Source organism: Drosophila sulfurigaster, chromosome 2L (assembly GCF_023558435.1).
Source record: "Drosophila sulfurigaster albostrigata strain 15112-1811.04 chromosome 2L, ASM2355843v2, whole genome shotgun sequence".
Lineage (NCBI taxonomy): Eukaryota > Metazoa > Arthropoda > Insecta > Diptera > Drosophilidae > Drosophila > Drosophila sulfurigaster.
The window spans coordinates 19,403,609-19,416,474 of record NC_084881.1 but is presented as its reverse complement, the minus strand read 5'-3'; the positions used below and the strand labels follow the sequence as shown (position 1 = coordinate 19,416,474).

Sequence of the window (12,866 nt, the reverse complement as noted above, 5' to 3'; positions counted from 1 at the left end):
ATTTTCACTTGTTACCTTTATTGTTGCATGGTCACGGCCAACAATTGCCTTAGCACAATTACATTTCGACCCGCCGCCAGACAAATTTTATTGACCTTTTATTCTCTTGAGTCAGACAGAAGTGCAGAAGCAGAAGCAGAAGCACACAAAAAAGTTTTTCTTTACAGCTTCTGCTTTACCTTTGAATGGGAAAAAGGGAGACGGAGCCAAAAAATAGATTTGGCCAAAATCTTTTGAGTGTTGCGACAGTCGCTGTTATGTTTAAGTAGCCTAATCCTAATCAAATTGTGCTAAAAGGTCCTCGAAACCGTTTGGGGAATGAAAATACTTATCAAATATACAAATTGAATTTCAGTGAAAGAGTTGCTCGAGCAGCCGATTAAGTGCTCTTAAAACACTGACTCCAAAGGCTCTGCTTTTGTCAACAAATGCAATTTGGAAAAGCGAAGTCTCATATCTCATTCTCACTTTAAAATATAAATTCAGAAGGGAATTTCATTAACTTTTAACGCCAACTATTTATGGAAGTATTAATAAGCAAAAAACAGCAGCAAACTCCTTGGCAACAATGAACCAATTATATATTTGGTCTGCCCTTGCGAAGTTTACCTTGACTTTGGCGAAAAGTTGCCTTGTAAAATGCCTGAATGCGTTGCGAGTGAAATTCAAATTCAAATTCAAATACAAGTACAACGCGTTCTGAATGAATGAATCGCCAAGTGCGGTTCGTGCAGCCAAAGTGAATGAGTGAACAGTTGACTTGATAAACAAGTGCATAAAATGAGAGAAACACAGCTGAGTGAAAGCCTTTAAAATGTCCTTGGCCCATCATCGCACATCACTATTGCCACATCCTTGGCAAAGTTTACGCTGTGGTTAAATGCAAAAAGTGATGTTGAAATCGGGTGCAATAAATAAACATTTAAGGTGAGTAATAAAAAGCAGCTGTTTAATAGCTTCACTTAATATAGTTTATACTTTTCACAAATTCAAAAGAAACTTTTTCAAATTTAATTGCCCAGCTGTTGGCGTCTGTTTAATCATTTTCAACAAGTTTCTAACATCATTTCACAACGTATAGATAGTTAGATATTCAATTTGTTTAGTTTTTGCTACTCCATTATACAAGTTCAAATAGTTTCACAGCATTCATTAGCATGCAAATTTGAATACTTTTTCATCTATGGGGTCAACGTCTCGTTATCAACATTTTGCGGCATAGAACCACATGTCAAACTTTGTTCAACACTTTGCCAGCGTCATTCTCTCAAAATACAAATCGAGTTTAATTATTGTTCTATTTGTTTAATACTCTTGATGAATTAATAGAAAGCTTTGCAAATTAAAGTGAAATATTTTCCACTTAAAGCATTATTTAACTCTAAGTTGCTGTCAAATAAATTTTTATTTTAAGTTTTATATTAAATAAACTTTCTTGTCAACAAATACTCGTAAACAAATCCTTTGAGTAGCTCTTCACTTCTGCGCATTTCCAACTTTTATTTTAAGCATTCACATCTGTCACTTACAAAGCCAAATGCATTCTCTGGTTTCCCACATGTGTGCATACATTCATCTTTTCCTGTTGTTGCCTTCTTATTATTTTCAATCTACACTCTGTCCACAAAAAAAGTGTCCAAAAGTTTGTCTAAGCCCGAATCAGACGACAAATGCACACAAAAAGTATCAACAATCTCTTAACTTTGCAGCGAATTTTCTTCCCCTCAAATAGCAACAGAACTTTGACGTACTTCAAATATTTTTTAGAGTCTTCAAACCTGACAAAGGAATGATTTCAAAAGTTGTAATTATTATAACATATTTTATTTATACACTGATAAGCATGAATGGAGACATAGAAATTACCTTCGTTATTATTATTATTTCATTATATCCATCTTCAATGACTTACAAACTGTTCGATACTCTCAATGCAACCCAGAGAAACCATTTCTGAGTCGTATAAGAGAATTGTCGGTTGATTAATCATTGTGGTCAACTAATAAATATAAATCTCTTAATCAACTCTGACACAAAACAGTTTGCGCTTGCAACTGGAGTCAGAAGGTTCAATTTGATATTCGAAATGTGTTTTATAAAGATTTTTCTGCTCGGTTTAGCTTTAAGCATTGTCTCCGCAATCGTCGATCATTGTCCGCAAGTTAGGTTTCATCACATCTACGAAAACGGTGCAAATCGCACAATCTTTGACAACTATTTTCCTTTAACCGCGGTGAATGAATCTGCTACGATGGGACATCTTTGTGTGGATCAAAATGGACTGCCAGTGATGCGTCGTTGCCTTGGCCACGATAAGTGGGAGGAGCTTAAAAACATCACCTGCCAATTCAAAATGGAAGCCAACGAGTTGAGTCAACGTCTGAACAAACTAAAACTTGAACTCAATGAGGAATTGCCTGCTTTAGATGAAACATATCGAAACAATGTCGTGTACAATACATCGCAACTTCTTGGCAAGGCAAAAAACAAAATTCAGCCAGTGGATGTTGTGAATGTCAACAAAATCATCGATGCTGTCACAAAGGAGAAAACAAAATCCGATGCTGAGAGTTCTGCGATCATTGGACTCTACGATCAATTGATGGACACGGATAGCACAGTGTTGGAGCTATCGGCTCGACTGAATGCCACCAATAATCTGCTCTACAATTTCGAAGGCTACATGGATAAGTTGGGACCACATCTGCATGATCTTAAGAGCTGTAAGCCACAGAACGCCCTTGTTAACATAACGAATCTGGTTGACATGAGAGTCGCCAAAGGATTGCAGATTTTAGTTAGCCAAAAACTAAGCGTTTTCTATATATTTCCGGATTGTAATCAATACACTGGCATTGCCATCTACAATCGTGCGGGACCGAACCGTTTGAATTGCTTCCATCATTATTACTGGTATCGTTTGCTCTACGCCAATGAAAGTGTTGACAAACTAAAAACTGATCCTGGTCTGCAGACAGCGACTTTTCTGTCTCACGAACTGTGGCAATCTGTGAAAAGTGCTGGAGCTACGTATCTGATCTTTAAGATATATGCCAACAATGCGTTCTTCATTGAGAAACTGCCACCAGAGAAAAGATCAAGTTTACAAAGCCATGTGCTGTCCATAAGCATACCTCAGGTGTTGAGTGAGTAGAAATAGATATAAGTTTGGACAGCCACGCGTATACGTAATATAATTTAACTTATGAATTTCGACATGCTGAGTTCGAATTCCAAATGAATGGTACAACTATTTCTATGCTAAGTCAATATTGTCGAATATTTCTGATAGTCTGTCCTAGTTTATGCTGAAATACTTATTTTTCATACTTTCTTACCTTTTTTTCCTTCCCGATCCCTTTCAGATGAGCTGCCACATCAATTGGTTTTCCTGCTACGCAATCTGAAGCAGGCCCAAGTGCTTAAGGAATCTCCTCAGCTGAGTTACTATTGTGGCTACTGGGACTACGTTGGCTGGCAGACGAACGGAGTGACGACCAGACAAAACAATGCCTCACAAGACGAAGATGCAATTGTTGTGTGCCTCACGAATCACTTGACGCAGTTTGGGCTGCTCGTTGGCAGCAGCTTTAAGCAGTTGCCGGTGCAAGCAGATGCGATGCAACTGCATCATGAATGCATTCTTGATATGGTGACAGCCGTTGGATGTGGCCTCTCGCTGTTCGGTTTGATGGCCATTTGGCTGACGGCCATGTTGTCCGATAGATGGCGCTCGCAGCATGCGACGAAACTGTTGCTGAATCTAAGTCTGGCGATGACACTGCTTTTTGGCATGTTGCTGCTCGTGTATATCAATGAGTGGGTTTTGCGTTTTGCATTCAATGTGCATCGTGTTGCATGCATCGCCTTGGGTGCCGCGCTGCAGTATCTGGTGCTGTTACTATTCACCTGGATGCTGCTCATTGGCTACTTGCAGTATCGGCGACACGTTACCGTCCTGGGAGTGAGATCCGAGCATGTGGTGCTCCACATGGCCATCATTGCCTGGCTCGTGCCCCTGCTGCCCACTCTCCTGTTGCTCTTCGTCGACCGCAAATCGTATGCACCCATCCTCTATCAGCCCGGGGACATTGCAACCGTATGTTATCCATCCGGTACAGGTTTAATCTACAGCATTCTGTTGCCCATTGGTTCGGTGTTAATCATTAATAGCTGCGTGCTCTGTCGCATTATCCACAGAGTCTCTCGGCTGCGACATCGCAATAGGCAACTCGTCTGGCAGCAACTGAATCTCTTTATGTTGCTCTTTTCGCTACTCGGCTTGACTTGGATCTTTGGCATTTGCTCGTACTTTCGACTCGGATTGGTATTCAATTATCTCTTCTGCATTATGGGCACAGTCCAAGGATTCATACTTTTTGTCTACTTCATCTTGCTGGAAACCAAGGCACGCAATGTATGGCTAAAGCTTTTGACTGGCAGACGACAAGTTCAATCGACCATTTAAATTTGGAATTTAATTTAATATTGGTCAGTTCTGTAAATAAACAAATAAAGACAACAATGTATTTATAGATAAAAATGAAGACAAATTTAAGCCCCAACTTAATCTACATACTTATCCGCAGCCATGTACAATTATGTATAGCATTTTTCTATGTATGCACGAAGGAACAAATAAAAGTTTTTGTGTAAACAAAACCGGAATAAAATTAATATCCATGAAGCAGAAAAATGGCAAACTTAATTTTAGCAGTCTGGTCAAGAGAAGAAAAAGTTTAGTTAGCGGCAGTTTGGGATTACGAAAACACAGGGCAATAATCCGATTTTAATTGTGGTTGAGAAATGCCTTGGAGTGGGTTACAAAATAATTGCAAATGGTATTCCAAAATGCATAAAATAATTATGTATTCTTAATATTCCACAAATTAATTCACTTATATGTAATATTTAAATTTATTTAAATGGGAATTCTTTCTCATAAGTAGCGAAAATTACAATTTAAATATTTTAGCTAATTTCTAAACCCAAAATCTATCTTTAGCCAAGTTTTTGAGAAAAGGTTGTTGCACACCTTATTAATATTTCTTTGTGTTGGCAATGCGCTTGTTCAAAATGAACGAAACGCGTTTAGCCAAGACAGCAACTACAAAGACGATTTAGTTCATGCAATATATGGACAGATGGCGCCATATCAATTGTCGTCCACATAGTGAGGTGAATAAGTTTGGAATGTAAGAATGCGCCATCTATGGTGTAGTCTCTTTGAGTTGTGTTTTTACACAGATGGCGCTGCAAAGTAGTTACGCGATTGGACGCTAAGATTTGTGGAAATTATTTACAAGGTATATACATTGTTAAAGTTAATAATAATAAAATAATAATAAACATATATGTAATTTTTTCATCATGTTTTGTTTTATTATGAAGACTAAGAAAAGTACGAGTATATTATACGTGTAAAAATTCGATTTGAATTACAAAATATCGTAGAGAACCATCGGATGTGTGGTGGCTGACTGACATCTATTTGGTTTGGATTACAGATTCCAGCTGCAGTTGCAGCTGGATATGGTTTATGGTTAATGGAGGCAATAGGCCACCAGCACGGTCACCAGGGCAGACAGTGCGCTCCACTGGGATACAGACTTGACACCGCTGTGGGCATCATGCAGTCCCGACTCCACCGACAGACGAGCCGACGTCTGACCAGGCATGCGCATGATATCTGGTTGAGAGCTTGGCTTGAAGGGAGCTAACGGCACATGTCCCTCGGGCACTACGGGTTGCAACGGAGCCAGTGGCGTGCCGTCTACAGTTGCAACAGTTGCAACAGGAGCACCTGGAGCAGCTGGTGTTGTGGCATTGAGGGGCACTTCTGGTGGAGGTGCTGGATAGCAGACTATCTTCTCGACTTCAATGGTCTTGTTGGAATCCTTGGGATCAGGCTCGGGCAAAAGCATTGGCACGCAGATAATAGGTCCAGTGGGTGCATTGGGATCAGCAGGAGCTGGAGCAGCAGCAGCTGGAGCAGCATTGACGCCAGCTGGAGCAACTGCAGCGCTCTCAAGGGGTGCGAGTGGGGCCAGAGGTGTACCACCGACAGTGGGAGCAGCGCCTGGAGCAGGAGCAGCCCCTGGAGCCGGAACAGCACCTGGAGCGGGAACAGCACCTGGAGCCGGAGCAGCGCCTGGAGCAGGAGCAGCAGCTGGATAAACAGGTGCAGCTGGAGCTGGAGCTGGAGCGGTAGCAGCCTGTTGTGGACTGCCTGCGTTGATGATGGTTGTGCCAGATCCTGCATCCGTTGTGGTCACTGAGCCAGGAGGTCCATTGTTGATAATGATGATCTTGTCCTCGCCACCGCCGTTGTTGCTGCTACCTCCACCATAGTTGCCGCCTCCATAGCCGCCGCCTCCGTAACCACCGGATGGCACATGTTCCACAACGCGTGTGTTGGTGGGCGTAAGGGCGTGTCCAAGAATGGCACCACCAATAGCGCCAGCAATGAGACCAGTGCCTAAAGCAAACAATCAATTACAACCTGTACTTTAAACCAACTTCTGGTGTTGTCTCTACTCACCCAAACCGGGTCCAGATGATGACTTTGGTGGCTGCGCATAGTAGGTAGCTCCTTGGGGAATGGCGGCGCCAGCTGGCAAGTAGGTGGCACCGGCGGGTAGAGCGTGCACCGGCTGCTGGGGATAATAGGCGGGAGCGTGGGGCACTTGGCCGGCACTGGGATAGTAGGTGGCGCCAGCTGGCGGTGCACTGTGGTAGGTGGCGCCAGCAGGGACAGAGCTGTGATAGGTGGCGCCAGCAGGAACAGAGCTGTGATAGGTGGCGCCGGCTGGCGGTGCACTGTGGAAGGTGGCGCCGGCGGGCAGATGTCCAGGCTGATATAAAGTGGCGCCAGGAGGCAACTGGCCGGGATTGTGATACGTGGCACCGGGATAGCCCGACTGGACACCTTGCGTATGCGTCGCCGTGATGGGAGAGTGTTGGTAGCTTGTTGTGTTGGTGCGCGACCTGTAGCCGCCAGAGGGCGTGTAGTGATGACCTGAACCGTAACTGGAACTGGAGCTCGAGGAGCTGGCGACTGGACGTGCATTGGTGTTGGTAGCAGCCGAGTAGCTTGGTGGTGGTGCGTTCGCCTTGTAGCTGGGATTGTAGGCTGGCGGCGGTTCATGGACGTTGGTGCGTGCTCCGCCCACTGGATTGCTGGCCGAGTAAGCTGGCGGCGGTCCTTGAGCCTTAGGCACATTCCAGCCGGGAGCAGGCGGTGCGGATGCCACAGGCGCCACGGACTTTGGTTGCGAGTGTGTGTCGCCATAGCTGAGACGTGTGTTGTCCAAATGTCCACTTTGTCCTTGGTACTTGGGTGAACTGTAAGACGTAGATGGCGAGTGGTTCACATGCGACGTGGATGGCGCCGAGTGGCTCACATGCGACGTGGATGGCGCCGAGTAGGAGGTGTGGACGGGCGATGAGTGGTGAGAGTAGCTCGAGGATGAGGACGAGGAAGTGCGTCGAGGCGTGTAGCTGCTGTGACTGGAGCTGGAGCGACTCTTGCTGCCGCCGCCGAACCAACGCTTGGCCTGAACATCTTCGCTGGCCAGTAGGATCAAAAGCAGCGAGAGGAGGAGCACGTGGCTCAGTCGCCTCACGGTGTGCGACATGCTGCAACAAATGAATAACACAAACACTCTGTTCACTTAGTTCTCTTGATGATGATTTGTGCAAATCTTGTCAAGCTGTATGCGATAGCGATAACGATTAACGACGATGCGGTTGTCGATTGCTGTGGATGCTGTACAAATTGCTTGTGTCGATGTGTCGTGGTTGGCTCGACTTGAAGTGAGGAACTGAGCTGCTCTCGTCAGGTTGCAGCACTTAAATAACCCAGATGCTTATCACTCGATTAACGCGCGACTCTCAACATACAACAAAAAAAAAACCCGCGAATCAACACATACACACACACACACTTGCAGGGTATGTTAGCGATAGCGATAAGAAATATAGCGATGAGCATTTAAACAGCATATTAAATAATGCCTTGGAGGAGAGAGTGCGAATAAACTAAGGATAGCCAAAGGTTAAGATGATTAATTTGCGACACAAGCAAAACAAACAAACAAACAAGCGAACAAACAAATTATTCCCCATTGAATATTCAGAATGAGTTAATATCGATAAGTCATCTATGGATAGCAGTTTAAATGTGATGCAATAGATGCAAATATATCAAATTTTGTCTGCCTTGGAGCGGAAAATAAAAGATTATTTCATCAAATATAAGTTTCAACCATTTCTTTAAGAAGTTTTCTTATAAATAAGAAAAATTTATTATACTATTTTACCATACATTTTATCAATTAATAGGAATGGTGATTATCGGAAATGTGTCGAATTTATATCTTTAAAGCGCTTGTTTTAAATTGAAATATTAGTTAAAATTTGTTAAGCAGATTCTAATATATAGAATTTTGCAATAATTGAAAATGCTTTTATAAATATGTATTAGATTACTTTGGTTGAAAAACCGACACTGGACCGGAAATTGATAACAGGTCACATTGATAGATGAGCACTACGGCAGAGTTAGCGGAGATTATAATATTATATATGTATATATGACTCATGTGAATCAATTTTAAAACAATTATTAAGTATTTTGCATACCTCAATTATTAATAATCAAGTGTAACAATTTCTAAGATTTCTTTGCAATTATTGATCCTTTCTGGATATAATATATTATATAATATTATAATAATATTTCTTATATTTATAGTTTGTAATTTGCATCTTATATTTATTATTATAAATAGCCTTTTGTAATTTACATTTAAATTTGCCATCGCTAATCCAAATCCTAAACCAAAAACACAAGTTGCCCATCGCGATCTCTCTCTTAGTGTCATTCTTAATTTGAGTGCGTGGGACAGAAGTGGGGATTGCTGAGAGGGGGTTGGAGAGGAGAGCACTTTAATTTGTTGTTTGCATAAACAATTGATTCAATTTGTGCTAATAATACTCGGAACACTCAGCCACAACCAGAGCCAGAGCCTGAGCCCGAGCCTGAGCCTGAGCCACTTGTGAGTGTGCAGCAAACACATTGTTGACAATTCCCAAAAGCTGACTACAAAACTCTCCCACACTCACTCACACACACACACATACACACACTACACTCACTCACACATACTAATACACTTTAGAACTCGTTCTATGCGTACTAGAAAATGCGACATGAATTCTGCGCTGGGCTGCGTTAAAAGTTTTTGCGAGCTCTTTTAATTGATTCACCATATATCTAGTATTTGCGTCATAAACTCGCAGCTATCCCTGCGCCTCCCCTCTGGCCCAGTGGCACGCCCCTTCAGTGCTGACGCAATGCCACGCCCTGTCCGCCCCGGTCTGCCACTTTTGGTGTCTGCGTGCCCCATTTTGGGGCGCGTTAGCCGTGATGATAATTAACTTGACGATTTGCTCGGCTTGTCGCGTGGCCACACTTCATTGCTTCTTCTATTATTGCGAGAGGACTTTTGCCATGGCATTATACATATATATATAGACTAGCAAATAGACACACACACCCAGACATTAAGAATTAACGATGGGAGGTTAAGAAATCGTTTTGATGGCGGGGTGGCAGATCAGAAGGTCAAGTTTTTAGTCAGCCAAGGTGAACGGAAACTGTTCCAGACTTCTGATCTTTAAGCTGGAAACGAATTTCAAAGTTGAACTAATTGTGAACATTTCTTATTTCCCGCCTCGTTGCTGGAAAATCCAATGACTCGACTCGATTCAGACTTGGGTCAGACATACAATATATTAATTATTTTAATACACGCATACTTAGAGCAATTGTCTCCCATAAAAGTCGTGACGTAAATTCGACCAAGAAAGACGTCACAGAATAATGAAATGAACTTTCATCATTCACGCAGAGTAAGAGAGCAGCTACGTCAACGTGCTTTCAACTTAATCTATATTCTTTTAATCAGAAATGGGGCTGCCAACTCATTTTAAGAGCAAGGAATTTCAAGAAAAAAACACTTGGGTCTCAGATATTGACAGACCTTAAATAATGAGTGCATTTTTATCTGTATGATATCATATTCGAAGATCAACTCTATATACTATAATAGTTAGCATATTAACCTAAACCGAATACGGAATTCCTGGAATAGATTGAGAAAACTTCTACATACATAGAAATAATTATAATAGAAATATAGAATGCTATAAATTACCGCAAATTGTGGTTATAATTCCCATTCACATCTCGGCACATGTTTGAATGTAAATTTAATCTCATGAATACACGAGTGAATACTGCTTTTGTTTACAATTTTTTGCATGCAACACCAAAACAGGTTGCATTTCTGAGTCATCACAAAAAAGAGAAGCTGAAACTCGTGACGTCATGAGTTTGTCTCATAATTATCTGTTGTTGAATTACAGTAATTTCTTGGAAAACACAAATTGTTTTATTTTGTTGTTGATCGAACACTCAGATTTCGATCGCTAAACAGAATACAAAATACAATTACGTCTTTAGCTTATTCTTATCACTCAGTCGGGTTCACAAGGTGTCAAGAGTGAGCATAGATAGTTGATAAGACTGACTGTAGCTGACCATGTGGCTGTATACTATTTAAAAGCGAGCTTCATCTGCGGCAGCCACAGTCTGACTTAGTTAAACGCAACGTGCAGTCGGCCTTGTCTTTTTGAGGCAGTGGGTGAAAATTGCCATGAACGGGGAAGTTGTTTGGTTAATATAATAGACCGGTTTCCCTTCCAGGTAACACACACACACACACATACACAAATGAGCTACGTAAGTTGTGTCGTTAAAAAGCGATTCGAAATTTTGCCAAAGAGCTCTTGAAAAATCTATTTATGGTTAACTCTTGAGTCAGTTAAAATTGTGATGTAATTAATCGAAAAAACAATCAACGAAATGGAGGCGAGATGGAAGAGATGTCTCACGATCGAAATTGCGATAAATAGAAATATCAAAATTCATATAACAAAACATAAACAAATTCAAGTCACTCTTTTGAGGTCAATAACCACTTAAGCACAATAGAATTTCGGCAATAGACAAATTAGTATTTGTATTAATTCCATTAAGTTCCCATTCTATTCTCTAGTTTTTTTTTTTTGGTCTATTTTCAAAGTTTTACTGCCCCAAATTCCCCTACACACGTGTGGCATTGCACCTATATCGAGGGGAGACAGATACAATATGTAAATAAATGTGGAACGTCTAAATTTAAACGAACCTCTTGACTGCAGAATGAGTAATAAAAAAATAAAAAAAAAAGTGGGAATGAATTCTAGAATGGAACTTGTTTGTGTTCACACAAATATTATTATGAGGGGCAATCGAAAAACGCAAAAAGGTAAATAGGTAAATAAATATTGTTCCAGCTGCTTGCTCTTGATGAAATTGTTGTGACGATTCCTCATGCATTGCAATTGAAATTATAGATTCGTATTTATATTGATGTTAATCATTTAGACATTGTTTTAAAACAGTTGGAGAGTCAATGACTTCAATATTCTACAAATACAAACAAATTACATTTAAATTCAAATTAATTTTGAATCGATTCCTGGATGATCTCAATCCCGTGACTGACAAGACAGCTGAAATATTGAACCGGTTCTGCAAATGCAAATGCGAATATTTGGAATGATTCGAAGAAATTACTATATACAATACTATATTCGCATTAGTATAAACAGTTCACATTATACTTAAGAGCATATGGATGTACTCAAAATATATCATCAAAAAAAGAAAAAATAAAAGCGAACACAAATCATTAAAAATATTTTTAAAAAAATGAATTAGAGAATTCGAGTTGCGTTGAATTTCTATATATCTAATTGGCGAGACATGTGTATTGTGCAGACAACAAACATATAAATATATAGATGTATATATGAACAGTTAAACACATCATGAAGTACAGTAAAACCTCTTTAGAACAACAAAATAAACTTTGTGCAAAATCAACCTATTCAAAACTGTTAAAATACAACAAAATAAACTACTTGTTCTTAGATATAGCAAAATTGCTAAAATTGTTTTGAAAATTATAAATTTTTCAGCGGAAATTTATTTTCTTAGGTGTTCACTGTATTTTATTGTTTGACCTTGCGTTCCTACAAATTTTGCAGTCGCAAAAAAAAACAAAGAACGTTTGCGCTTCAATTGAGTGGGGAATTGATGAGGCGTCAAGCGTCGATTGATCGGGAACTAAATACATTATGTACGACAAAATGTATATAAATAAAAAACCGGTCTGGAGCCACAGACGCAATTACAAGTGTACACAAATATTTGCAATAAACACCAAGTTGTAAATGATTATAATACTTATTGTTGTTGGATGTATTTACTTGATTTTGTTGTGCAGTTTATTGCTGTATTTAATTTTCGCTGTCGCGTGCGGTTTTAGTTCGTGTTTAGTTCCGTTCAAAGTTTCTCAAACAACTGAAATGCGCTTGAAAATTTAGTTTCTTTTGTTGTATGCTGAGAGGCGACGCTTTGCGAGGCGTCGTGACGCGTTCCGCCGCGAGTGTAAAAAAGAGTAACGGACCAAAGCAGCGACCGCAACTTGTTGGTGCTGCTACTTGTTGTTATTGTCGTTGCTGTTGCTGTTGTATTCGTCATCTCTGCTCGCATCAGCGTGAGCGTCGCAGTCGACTGTGGCTCTCTCTCACTCTCTTTCCAATAAACATGGGGCACATAAATGTCAGCATGTGTGAGTGTGTGTGTTGTGTTGGCATTTGATGTCTCATGGGAGTTGTTTTGCTCCAACGCTTTTATTTAATTTTCATTTTATTGTTTGTCTTGCCGAGCCAAGTCGAGCGGGGGAATTTAG

At 40.7% G+C, this 12,866-nt stretch overlaps 2 protein-coding genes across 2 annotated transcripts; one reads left to right on the top strand and one right to left on the bottom strand.

The window, feature by feature from the left end:
* Positions 1-2,010: 2,010 nt before the first annotated feature.
* LOC133837222 (adhesion G-protein coupled receptor G2-like) lies at positions 2,011-4,690 on the top strand. Its single transcript, XM_062267900.1, has 2 exons — positions 2,011-3,146; positions 3,366-4,690. Exons 1-2 carry the CDS (start codon positions 2,087-2,089, stop codon positions 4,466-4,468), a joined length of 2,163 nt encoding a protein of 720 aa, XP_062123884.1. The 5' UTR covers positions 2,011-2,086; the 3' UTR covers positions 4,469-4,690.
* Positions 4,691-5,357: 667 nt separating this feature from the next.
* LOC133837230 (spidroin-2) lies at positions 5,358-12,522 on the bottom strand. Its single transcript, XM_062267909.1, has 3 exons — positions 12,382-12,522; positions 6,542-7,638; positions 5,358-6,478 (listed from the first exon to the last, which is right to left on the bottom strand). The coding sequence occupies exons 2-3, from the start codon at positions 7,635-7,637 to the stop codon at positions 5,544-5,546; spliced, it is 2,031 nt and encodes a 676-aa protein (XP_062123893.1). The 5' UTR covers position 7,638; positions 12,382-12,522; the 3' UTR covers positions 5,358-5,543.
* Positions 12,523-12,866: the final 344 nt, after the last annotated feature.

Excerpts from the sequence above, each read along its gene's own strand:
- LOC133837222 (XM_062267900.1), top strand. The coding sequence starts at position 2,087 with ATGTGTTTTATAAAGATTTTTCTGCTCGGTTTAGCTTTAAGCATTGTC. Across the intron at positions 3,147-3,365 it reads AAGCATACCTCAGGTGTTGA|ATGAGCTGCCACATCAATTG; the intron begins GTGAGTAGAAAT and ends GATCCCTTTCAG.
- LOC133837230 (XM_062267909.1), bottom strand. The coding sequence starts at position 7,637 with ATGTCGCACACCGTGAGGCGACTGAGCCACGTGCTCCTCCTCTCGCTG. Across the intron at positions 6,479-6,541 it reads ATCATCTGGACCCGGTTTGG|GCACTGGTCTCATTGCTGGC; the intron begins GTGAGTAGAGAC and ends TGTTTGCTTTAG.